General features: G+C 40.6%; 2 protein-coding genes across 15 annotated transcripts in view; one reads left to right on the top strand and one right to left on the bottom strand.

The window, feature by feature from the left end:
• Positions 1 to 12,224, bottom strand: part of CP (ceruloplasmin) — a 66,828-nt gene that overhangs the window by 14,310 nt on the left and 40,294 nt on the right. For 4 of the 7 annotated variants that reach the window (XR_012331316.1, XM_019934328.3, XM_019934329.3 and 1 more), the window contains exons 12-18: positions 11,681 to 11,888; positions 10,038 to 10,177; positions 8,817 to 8,945; positions 5,744 to 5,850; positions 4,137 to 4,353; positions 3,579 to 3,718; positions 1,913 to 2,075 (exon numbers count right to left, since the gene is read on the bottom strand). Coding sequence is in view for 3 of the 7 variants with exons in the window: in XM_019934328.3 (XP_019789887.2) it covers positions 1,913 to 2,075; positions 3,579 to 3,718; positions 4,137 to 4,353; positions 5,744 to 5,850; positions 8,817 to 8,945; positions 10,038 to 10,177; positions 11,681 to 11,888 (1,104 nt within the window). In the remaining 4 variants the exon portion in view is untranslated. The remainder of the gene's footprint in view (positions 1 to 1,912; positions 2,076 to 3,578; positions 3,719 to 4,136; positions 4,354 to 5,743; positions 5,851 to 8,816; positions 8,946 to 10,037; positions 10,178 to 11,680; positions 11,889 to 12,224) is intronic. The other 3 variants (XR_012331317.1, XR_012331318.1, XR_012331319.1) reach the window with 2 other exon arrangements.
• HPS3 (HPS3 biogenesis of lysosomal organelles complex 2 subunit 1) overlaps positions 1 to 12,224 on the top strand; it is an 87,920-nt gene that overhangs the window by 48,305 nt on the left and 27,391 nt on the right. For 3 of the 8 annotated variants that reach the window (XM_073803709.1, XM_073803708.1, XM_073803711.1), the window contains one exon: positions 418 to 12,142. The exons of 3 other annotated variants lie outside the window; for them this stretch is intronic. In XM_073803709.1, coding sequence (XP_073659810.1) covers positions 418 to 875 — 458 coding nt within the window. In that variant the 3' untranslated portion in view covers positions 876 to 12,142. Of the gene's footprint in view, positions 1 to 417; positions 12,143 to 12,224 lie in introns of those variants that run through there. 2 more of the 8 variants (XR_012331315.1, XM_019934331.3) reach the window with 2 other exon arrangements.

Below are 12,224 nucleotides of genomic sequence, written 5' to 3'. Positions count from 1 at the left end.
CTGAGTAATATTCCATTGTGTGTGTGTGTGTGTGTGTGTGTGTGTATATATATATATATATATATATATACACACACACACACACACACACACACACACACACACACACACCATATCTTCTTTATCCATTCATTTGTCGATGGACATTTAGGTTGCTTCTGTGTCATGGCTATTGTATTGATAAATAGTGCTACTTTGAACATTGGGGTGCATGTATCTTTTCAAGTTAGAGTTTTCTCCAGATATATACCCAGGGATGGGATTGTAGGATTATATGGTAACTGTATTTTTAGTTTTTTAAGGAACCTCTGTACTGCACCAATTTACATTCCCATCAACAATGTAGGATGGTACCTTTTTATCCACACCATCTCCAGCATTTTTTATTTGTAGACTTTTTTTCTTTTTTTTTTGCAGTACGCGGGCCTCTCAACTGCTGTGGCCTCTTCTGCTGCGGAGCACAGGTTCCAGACACGCAGGCCCAGCAGCCATGGCCCACGGGCCCAGCCACTCCGCGGCATGTGGGATCCTCCCAGACCGGGGCACGACCCCGTGTCCCCTGCATCGGCAGGCGGACTCCCAACCACTGCACCACCAGGGAAGCCCTATTTATAGACTTTTTAACGATGGCCATTCTGACTGATGTGAGGAGATACCTCATTATAGTTTTGATTTGCATGACTCTAATTATTAGTGATACTGAGCATCTTTTCATGTGTCCATTGGCCATCCGTATGTCTTTGGAGAAATGTCTATTTAGGTCTTTTGCCCATTTTTTGATTGGGTTTTTTTTTTTGATATTAAGCTGTATGAGCTGTTTGTATATTTTGGAAATTAATCCCTTGTTGGTAGCAGGAATTTTACTCTTTATATAATGCATTTCTTTAGTTTTTAGTGTTTATCCATAAAAGGGCTGCTTGTTTTCCTGTGTTTTTATTGTGTGTGTGTATATGCATGTGCCTGCATAGGAGGGAGTGTTCTTGCTGGGGTGGGCGAAGCAGCAAGATTTTAGAATCTAAAAATAGATTCTGTTTTTTTTTTCTGGATCTTTGCTATGGTCTAAATGTTTGTGTGCCCCCAAAATTCATATGTTGAAAGCCTAATGCCCAAGGTGATAGTGTTAGGTGGTGGGGCCTTTGGGAAGTGATTGGGTCATGAGGGTGGAGCCCTGGTGAATGGGATTAGTGCCCTGATAAAAGAGGCTCCTGGAGAAGTAGCTTGTCCCTTCTGCCATGTGAAGGTATAATAAGTCTGCAACCTGGAAAAGGACCCTAACCCAACCATGTTGGCACCCTGACCTCAGGCTAACAGCCTCCAGAACTAGGAAAATAAATTTCTGTTACTTATAAGCTACTCAGTATGGTATTTTGTTACAGCAGCCCGAATGGCCTAAGACAATCACTGACAAAACAATAATCAGTAATTCCTCCCCTCCCCCAGAAGCACAGAAAGACACTGTTCTGCCTGATTGACTCTTTGAAATTATATTAGTTATATGGGGTTTTTTTTGTGGGGGGGGATGCTTTTTCCTGTACCAGGTACTTCCTAGAATAAAAGTTAATGTTTTCTATTAAGAAAGAAATTATATTTTAAATGTCTTTTGTTAAGTCACAACTACTCTCTTACACATGTCAGTTTTAGGAATATTAATTACACTGCATCAAATTGGTGTCAATTTGTATTAGTGTAGAGACTACTGGTGCTGTTATCAGTACCAGCTGTCAGAAGATAAGCAGTATCCCACACCACTTAGCAGTAAAAAAAATTCCTGTTTGGAGGTAGAGAAGGAAGAATCAGGGCAGCAAATTCAAAAAAGCTTCAGTTGGGGGGAAGTATTGATATATAGGCAAAGTAGTACATCTTAATTATATTTGTGATATATACCTTCTAGAATTACTAAGTGGATATTTACCTTCATTTGGTAGAACGGTGTAAGTAGTTTCCATTCCAGCATGAATGTGGTCAGTCACATGGCAGTGGAGTAACCAGATTCCAGGTGTTTTTGGAAACATTTCTAAGGTTTGGTATGTCCCAGGGAAAATGTCAAAGACATCAGAACTATAAATGCCCCTGTGCTTAATTAGAAAAATATAATGTTTATTATATGTGAGAGTTCATTTCATTGGCCAGCTCAGGGATATTAGAAAATGGATAAATCCGTTAAAAAAAGAAAGAGACCCTGCACATTGCTATGTCTAATACAAACAATGAGGTAGTGGTCTTTGCTAAACCCTTTGCACTGTGGGCTATTAAATGGGTGTGAAGGAAAGATACGATGAAAGTGAATTCATCAGTCAGGAACATCTGACTCTGGTTTGCCTTTTTTTTTTTTTTTTTTTTTTTGCGGTATGGGGGCCTCTCACTGTTGTGGCCTCTCCTGCTGCGGAGCACAGGCTCCGGACACGCAGGCTCACGGGCCCAGCCACTCCGCAGCATGTGGGATCCTCCCGGACCGGGGCACGAGCCCGTGTCCTCTGCATCGGTAGGCCGACTCTCAACCACTGCGCCACCAGGGAAGGCCTGGTTTGCCTTTTTATCAGAGCACTTGAGTTACACAAAGGAATTTAGCTGTGGCCTCATTTCAGTCTTAAATCTCACTCTTGCCGAACCTACCCTAGATGAGCTTGTCTGTTAAACTTTAAGGTTGGTAGGTAATGAAGGGAGCAGGAAAGGAGGCCAATGGAGAAGCCCAAACCAGGGGCAGTTCAGGTAGAGTCTTGACAGAGTATTTGGGCGGTATTTCGGCAGGGATGGAATTGAAAGTCTGCTAATAAGTCAAACAAAAAGCGAGAATAAAATGGTTCTGCAGTGTGCTTTGTGGTAGCTTCTGAATTTTCTGTGTTAACGTGAAGGTGAGACAAAAGCATTTCCAAAAGGGTTATTGATTCCTGCTGAAATCAGCACTGGGTGAGAAGTCAAAGTAGGATTGAGATCTAGGGACCAATCAGTTGCTTGACACCAATCTTGTGCCGATCTTGTTCACTTCAGGCTATTTGAGATCCAGAACTTAGAAGAGGCAAAGGTTATAATAAAGTCTTGTCTCTACTCTCTAATCCATCATTACGTGAACATTCCTACCCTCTCTGCTGACAATTCTGTTCAAAGGCCTTGCCCAGGAAAATGTGAGCAGAACTCCAAGAAAATCCAGTAAAAACGAAATCTAAGGGAGAGCCCAAGGTGTAAAAAGGTTCGTAATGGTGACTGAAATTGCTGTGTGTCACACTCTGAAAATAATTTAGTTGTCTCTCTCTTTTTTTTTTATTGGAGTATAATTGCTTTACAATGTTGTGTTAGTTTCTGCTGTACAACGAAGTCAATCAGCTATATGTATACCTGTATCCCCTCCCTCTTGGACCTCCCTCCCATCCCCCACCCCCATCCCACCCATCTAGGTCATCACAGAGCACCGAGCTGAGCTCCCTGTGCTATATATATTTGACATAAATGCAGTACCATGTGTAAAATATTGTCTCTTAAAACCTTAAACTTTTCATAAGTCTCTCTGAGGAAATATTTTCTTCATTTGCTTTAAAACATTTTCCAATAGAGCAGGAATAATGACCATGGTTGGCCCTTACCTGGTATTGGAAGCTGTGGCCATGGAAATGTACCGAGTGCAAGTCTATTTCATTGCCCATTCCCATCAGATACCAGTTGACTTCATCTCCCACATGCATTGTGAGGCCTTGTAAGTTCCCAAACATTCTTCCGTTAATAGCTGGGGAAGACACATGAGTTTTTATTACCTTCCAGGATATTTTAAACCAACAGCTATTTCACAGAAAATAGGTTTATTAGGTTAATATATGGGATCTTTTTGAGGTAATAGAACTTATTTCACTACAGATAGGGGAAATGGGTACTTTAAGGTCAATAATATCACACTGCTTCTATAGTCACTTAGCACCAAAAGACTTATTCCTAATTTTGCATTTAAAAGGGATTGAGACTTTGGAACTGGGAGAGAAGTTAATGGATGATTTCAAATATAGTCCCCTTCTTGCTTTGAACAGAATTCTACCTCACATGTGAAGTGTGGCAGAAGTGGTTTATTATAAAATAAAACAAATGAATAGTTTCCAGAGTATTTGAAAGAAGAAAAGGGAAAAAATAGGTTTTAGAATAATGTATCATACCATGCATTTTATTGCTTTCTATGAATTCATCATTGGCTTTGTCTACTTTCTCAGGGTGATCAGAGTATGTTTTGATGTTGTCATCTAAGTACCAAGATTCATTCTCATCAAAAACAAGAAACAGAAGGGAAAATTCCAGTTTCTTTATGGGATTGAATACTTGCAAGTAATGTTTCCGACAAACAATCAGTGGGCCAATTAATCCACTAAAGAGATCCTGAAAACAAGCAAAAACTTAGTCATCCTTTTGATATAGGTCGGGATTTCAGAGAACTGGGACCTTATCCCCCATGACCTCAGGAACTTTGGAGGGACTGATTTAGGTAGTAGACTTTGCCCAATGTGGTTCTGTCAAGTCAGTAACTTTCCACTTGGAGTAGTTAAATTGGAACAATGTCGAATTTGTGTGGGTGATGCTCAAGTAACAGAAATGTGTTGCAGAGGCCAAATATTGGCTCAGCTAATGAGCAGCAGTTGAAAAGAGCCCCAAGTGAACAGTGCTGGTTTGCTTATGGAATCATAAGCCAGGGACTATGCCAGTCACTAAAAATCCAGAGATGAATCAAACAAAGACCCTACCTCCTACTAGGGACAATAGATGAATGGAAGAAATGAACCACTTGCTGCGATGGAGGTACAAAAAGTGCCAGTGAACACAGGGAACACCACAGTGGACTTAAATCTACAAGAACTTTGGTTTGACTGGGCATCAGTAATGGCAGATTAGATCTTGAATGACCTTTGAGCTGTATTATGTTCTGGAATTTTAGATTTTGTCTTGTGGGTCATAAGTAGTCCTTGAAATATTGAACATGGAATGGCAGTATATGCATTTTAGACCAGTGATCCTGGTGGTAGAGTGAAGGAAGGTTTGGATGGGGAAGAGACTGGAGACTAGGAGGACACTGCAGTAGTTGAGGCAAATTACTAGCACCTTATCTGTGGAGATAGAAGGAATGGACTGAGCTCTGTATAGGTGGGTGAGCCAGGGGTAAGAATTAGATACTCTATATCCAGGGTTCTAGCTTGAACAAATGACTAGGTTTGGTACTTGTGCTATTTATCACAACTGGGAATATAGGAGGAGGTGGAGGGAGATCTCAGTTTCCATTGTAGACTTGCTGAGTTTCTGTGCCTGTGGGACATGCTGGTAGAAGTGTTCAATAGGCAGGTATATAGACAGGTCGGGAACTCAGGAGAGAGATTTGGACTAGAGGTTTAATTCTACAAAAGAGTCTTGGTACATGTTCTGACTGTGCTGTGATTTACTGCTGAGATCAGCATTTTTATTATGTGATAATAGAGCTCTGAAATCATGTACCTCAGTTCTTTAGTATGTATTTTCATATCAAAAGGGAAATAGAATACCATTATTAATACTTAATCCTGTGGTACCCATAATCAGCAATTACAGAGTTGATACGTTTATAACTATATTCTTAAACAAACCAAAAAAACCCAAAAAACCCAAAGTGAATTTCAGAGCAGCTTACTTTCCTATAATTTTAACATAAAATTGGACCACAGGAAAACTCTTAACCTCATCTTCCTTCAACTGTGTGTCTGTTTTGGGAATTTGCACAAAACACAAATGATTTAGAGTTTACCTTAACCCGATCCACAGTTGAATAGTAAGCCCATGGAATACAAGGAGAATCTTCTATTCCAGCTCCAGATCTTTCTGGGATTTTCCATATGTAAGTGCGAGTTTCACCTAAATTAATCAAGTGTTAATGTATCTGGTTATATTTGGTATGTATTTGATGTATGTATGTCAAATTGTTATCAAAGCCTTGATAACCAAAGACCCAGAAACTGGAAATTCAAAGTAATTAGTTTTAAAAAGCAGCAGTACTCAAAGTTGTTTTCAAGAATTTAGTTTTACTAGAAGGAAACATAATAACCTCCATTATTCCAGAGATGATGAAAGTCAGGAGCACACAAGATATTTGCTCTAAGTTATAAAGCTAATAAATAGCAAAAGTACAACTTAGGTCACAGGGATCCCAGTGCTCAGGCCTGTGACCATCCATTACTATTTGTTGCTTCTCAGAAAACAGGCAGAAGTTTCATTGTCTTCAATGATGAAAGGAATATTAAAAAGGAAAATTGTTACACCTCTGACCTAAAGGATAATGAAGCCAACAATTAAAAAATAATTTTCTCTAAGTAAATTTTGTCTGAATTTGGAAAAAAAAAGAATTTAGTTTTAAGACCAACTGTAAGACACACTTTTATATATTCTTTTTCAGTTATAAATTAACTAGCCATGAAACACAGGCCACGCTACAAAGCCAGGAGGTGGCAATTCAGTATCACAATTTGAAGAAACTTCACAATAGATCTTTCCTTAGACTTAGTTTGAAGTCTGCTTCTCTAATACACTTTTTTCTTTTCAACTCTTAAGCGATTTTCCCCCAGTGCTAGCTGCTTCCCCGCTGCCTGCTTTGTGTCTGTGTTTCTGGACTATCCTGTGTAATTCCTACAGCTTCACCACGGCCTGCCTGTTTTCCTTTTTCACCATTATCCTCAGTGATTTCACAGTTCCTGGCAAGGAACCATTAGACCGCTTGATCTCATGGGTCACTGACCTGTCAGTGACCTCTCTTGTCCGCCCCATTCTGTCATACCATACACTGTTCTGTCACAACTCTGTCACATTCAGGACACGACCACACCCTGGACCTTCACACTTGCAAGTAGCTCCACCCTCCTATCTTTCTAAGGTCTTTACCTTCTTCCACTTGCCCTGGGCTTCTCTCCAGCCTCATCTTTGCTGCCAGTCACCTCACGGCATCCTGTACAACTACTCACAAGACCTTGACTTTCAGCCATGGCCACTCACTGTCTATTTATGCAGACCTCACCATTACATATTCCTGCTGTCGGAGTTTAATTAGCTAGAATTTGACAAATTCCTTTAGGAGGGAATCAAGCAGGACTTGAGGGACGGTCTCGGGATATGGTAAACTTTTTCCTTTTTCCTCAAGTCCTCCATCTTACCCACCCCTGTGTCCTCACCCTTTTTGTAAACAGAATGTTTCACTGAAAATGTAAAGAGTAGATTCATCACCTGAACATTTTGTCTCTTCATCTAAACTCCTATTGTCTCTTCTCCATTCCCCGCCCCAACCTGCTCTGCCATCAGTGTTTGATGCCCAAGCCCTGGGCTTGTCCTTGACTCTCAACCAACCTTTCAGCAGGTCCTTTTAGCACCACCTTTAAAATGGAACCAGAATACAATTCACCACTTCAGCTGCTTCTACCCTGGTACAAGTCTTACTAATTCTTTACCCAGATTATTGCAATAGTCCCCTAACTGAGCCTTGATTTCTGCCCTTGTCTCCTACAGTCACTTTTTCACACACCAACCCCCGGGCTGCGGGCTGGTACCTGTCCGCAGCCTGTTAGGAACTGGGCCGCACAGCAGGAGGTGGGCAGCGGGCAAGCAAGTGAAGCTTCATCTGCCGCCCCCCATCGCTCCCCACTGCTCACGTTACCCCCTGAACAGTCCCCTCCACTGCCCCACTGTCTGTGGAAAAATTGTCTTCCACGAAACCGGTCCCCGGTGCCAAAAAGGCTGGGGACTGCCGCTTTAAAAAGTCTTCATCACTCTCCAGCTCAAACTCTCACATGGGATTTCAGAATGAAATGTAAGGTCGTAACCATGGCCTCTGATGTCCCCCTCCCTCCTACCGCATCCGGCTCCCTGACCTGCCTAGATCTCATCTCCTCACATTCTGCCCCTGTTTGCTCTGCTCTGGCCTTTGGCCATTCCTCAGACACACCAAGTCCACTTCCATCTCAGGACCTAGAATGCTCTCCCTCTACAACTCCCTGAGGCTCATTACTACTCATCATTTAGGTGTCTTCACCAGTGGCACCTCCTCAAAGAAGCCCTCCTGACCAACCCCCTACCTAAAATAACACCCTTTTACTTACTTTCTCTCATCTGCCTTAATCTTTTTCATAGCACTTTCTACAATTTGATATTATATCTGTATTTATTTACTGTTTATCTTGGAAGAATGTGAGGGTAATGAAGCCAGGGCCTTTTATTTCTATTCCCTTATACTGACAAGACCAACTCTCTAATTTATTTTTTCTCACTTGATATACTTTGAGAACTGCTAAATTACTGAGAAATGGTCCTTTCCTAGAAGCCAACTTTCCAACGAATAGAAGAAAAATATAGCTTTTATTAAAGAAAATACACATTTATGTATTTAATGCACTTATTACTCTGTATTAATTAAAGAGACATTTACTGAGTTCCTAGTCCATGCCAGATATTGGGCTAGGTTCGAGGGATTTGAAATTCTAAGTGGCAGCATCTGCCCTTAGGACCCTGTCTTTGGATACAGGCATGGAAATTTTCAGCCACATGATAGATGCTGTCTGGGATGTGTTCTAGCTGAGCCTGGGGAGATCATCTCTGCTGACTCAACCTTGAGTATGTGAGGGTGTTCAGTACCGTCAGATTTTGTTCTTTACGGTTCTGTGGATTTTTTTTTTTTTTGGTATGTGCATGTAGGCATATATCACACAGCCACATCTCTGTGTGTGCCCTCTCAACCACCTGCTTCTTCACTCTCTCTGGACGCACTCACGTGGATAACAGGTGTTTGTGGAAAGGCTGTAACGTCTATTAAAATGTACCCCTCCCCACACTGTGAATACCTGGTGCGGTTGGAGTCACTGTAGAACTCTCCGTTTTCACCCCATGGGCGTGTATTGAGTAGGACCTTGTGGCCATGTTTTTAAAGATAATATTAACTTTGTCTCCAACATCTGCATGAAGTTGTGGACCTGGCAAGAGTGAAAAGGAAGACTGGCTTATATAGCTATCAGATTGGAAGCTCTAACTCAGTAATAAAAGCAAAGATCAGGTAACTTTTTTTATCGTTAAGGATGTTGTCTTTGTCGTGTCCCCCCTACCGCCTCGCTTCATGCTGTAGTACTCTTGGATCGATACCCAGTCCCAGAGGATTCAGGATAAAAACACTAGTTATGGCTGTCTCTAACGATGGAGACTATGGGTGCATCTCTCATCAAGAGTCCTAGGGGGGGTTTTGGCCTGAAAGTTCTAGACCTTCCTGTGAATTAAGGACAGTACTGCCTTTGAAAGGGTGGGTGGGGCTACCCCACCCGTTCCTACCCTCTAGCTAATTTTAGCTTGTCTCCTGCCTGAGAGAATTTCTGTGACCCAAAAACAATGCCACTCTCCCTTGGGTGTCTTACTCACTCCAGGAACGGAGGATAAGAAAGCCCCAGGGAATTCTGTTAGTGTGGGAACACAGTGGGCTTGGGAATGGCTTCCCCTTCGCTTGATGATTTTAAAGAAAATTCCCAAGACCAGTGTTGGTGGAGTTCTTAGACATTCTGTCTTAAAGTGATTCCTGAAAAATTGAAGTCAACTTTTCCCCAGGCTTGTGCACCATAAAACTTTTCCCTTTTCCTTATTTCCTTGTTTATATGTATACTTCTTCTTAAAGTTGATCATTTACATCTTAATTTTAAAAGTAAATAGCTATGATTTTTGGGGGGGGGGAGTAGTAGAATAACAGGGAGAACTTGGTTAAGAATTTCAGTAGAAAGTAATTTCTAGCAATTTCATCAAAAATAGAGGCATCAATTTGATAAACACCAAATATATATAATTGCATTAGTACATGGGATATTATACATTGTTTCTGATAGAAGTAAGTAATATTTTCTTATGCCACATTTTTAGAAAATATAGGCTTCTCATTTTATTAAATAGATTTTGTTTTTCATTTTTATTTGAATAATGTTAATAAATGAACCAAGAAAATGAAGCCCATAGACATGGACTGACTCTCACCGCATGGATTACCACATCAGCAACCCACACCCGATGAACTGGAGCTAGGGCAGTACCTAGAATTCCCAGGTGTTCTTCTTCAGGTTTTCTCTCCTCAGCAACTTGGAATGTGCTGTCAGTGAATCGCCGATACACAACTTTCTTGTACTTTGAGCCTATGTAAAATTCTTCCTTATCTAAAAATGCATTTGAAAGACTTAAAACACATACACACACACACACACACACACACACACACACACGACTAAGGTTAGTATTTGTCTTAAGGAAAGTGGAAGTTGAGTTTTAAATTTTGAATAAAAATATATTTTTATTTAATTATGCTAGTTTTTAATATCACTGTCCCATTTGAGCAAGAAAGAATAAGACTTTATCAATAGACAGGTGTGGTAGAAAGTGTACCTAGCTAGGAGTGGAGTCATCGGAGTCCTGGCCCTGACTCTGTCACTAGCTAAAATGATGTCTAGCTGGTCATTGCCTGTCAGAGCCTTAGTTTCTTCATCCCTAAAATGAGGTATTCAAGGGGATTCCCTGGCAGTCCAGTGGTTAGGACGCTGCATTTTCACTGTGAGGGCCCAGGTTCAATCCCTGGTCGGGGAACTAAGATCCTGCAAACCACGCAGCGTGGCAAAAAAAAAAAAAAAAAAAATGAGGTATTCGATGAGGTCGTCTCTAAGTTTTCTATATGGCTCTAAAATGTTATGAGTCCAGATTTCATCAATGAAGTGTTCTCTGCTTACTGCAGTATTTCTGGTCTATAGGAACAGAAATGGCCTTTTTATCCAGCCATTCCCTGATGTAAAGCTTTCATTGACTCCTAACAGCTCTGCATACTTTTAACAGTTCTATCCCAATCATTGAAATAAACTTTTACTCCCTTACAGCACAAATCACACTCACCATGGCTGTCAAACTGACCAGCTAACCACCTGCCTTGCTGTAGGTTACCAGTCATGTTGTGCACTCCAGATCTGAACACAAGCCCACCCTGATCTCTCAAATCATATCCCCAAAGGGTTAGTGCATAATGGGAGAGGGGAGAGTGCTTGGCAAAGTATAAAAGAGCTACACCTGGAAGTGTCAGGTGATGCTGCACTAAATGTATTGTTTCTGAAGCTCCAATAACCATCCTTTACTTATATTTGTTCACTGACCTCACTTTTACATTTCCACAGCATACATATTATTGGTGGTTTTTGAAGCATATTATCCTGTAAGTTCTTAGAGAGCAGAGACCATATCTGCTGTAGTGCCCTCAAGAATTTAAAATATTCTTCCATATATAATAAATAGTTTTAAGAATGTGAAATAACTGATTACTAGACTCATAATGAAATATCTGGACTAAAGGTAAGCAACAAATAGTTGGTAAAGAAAATTATTTTAGCTCTGAATGTAGGCATTAATTTTGGTTTTAGTTTGAAAATCTGACAAGGGCACATGAGTATGAGAAGAGAGTCTAATAGAAAAGAAAGTAAGGTGAGTAACTGCAAAGAATCAAATGAGATCAATGAAAATTTTCCTGTGAGAAAATTGAGAGAAGCAGAAATGAATGAGGAGGGTCCCTAGGAAGCATTTTGTTGTTGTTTTTGTTGTTATTGTTTAATGCAACTGTTCATTGGTTTTTAATTCAGCATAATTCTTACTACTCTGAAAGAGAAAGCTAAAAAAAATTGGGAATCGGAATCTGGAGAATTACTTTAGTTCTTGTAAATGATGCAGCTCCTTTTCCCATTTCCTACTTGGGGAATAATCCCATTCCACCTCCACCGCTGCGATGTAGTAGGTCCTTTCTCCCAGGTAGTGGTATGAATTCTCAGATGGCTGCCTGCACTGGTTCACAGTGTATTTTTGTTTCATGCCACCTGTGTAGTGATCAGTTGTGAGGCACTCAACATCAAAAGTTCCTGGAATGGTAAATAAAAAGGCAGTTCACCTCCTCCGAGTATTTTTACCCACCTTTCCCTATCAGTCATCAGCCCCTTTCCCTTCCCTATTTTTCTTCACAGTACTTATAACCACTTGATATACGCATTAATATACTTGCTTGTTGTCTGTCTCCCTGCATTAGAATTTCATCTCCATGAAAGCAGATACTTGATATATCTCTTTTGCTCACTGTTGTATTTACATTTGCCTAATAAAGGAAAGGTGACACTGAGCATGTCCTGCATTTTAGTGGCATCTTATGAACCAAATAAAGCCTGAGGCAAGTTAGCATATTTTCATGTTTTGGTTAAAAT

The sequence above is a fragment of the Tursiops truncatus genome, chromosome 4, assembly GCF_011762595.2.
Source record: "Tursiops truncatus isolate mTurTru1 chromosome 4, mTurTru1.mat.Y, whole genome shotgun sequence".
Taxonomy (NCBI): domain Eukaryota; kingdom Metazoa; phylum Chordata; class Mammalia; order Artiodactyla; family Delphinidae; genus Tursiops; species Tursiops truncatus.
This window is presented reverse-complemented; position numbering and strand designations above follow the sequence as displayed.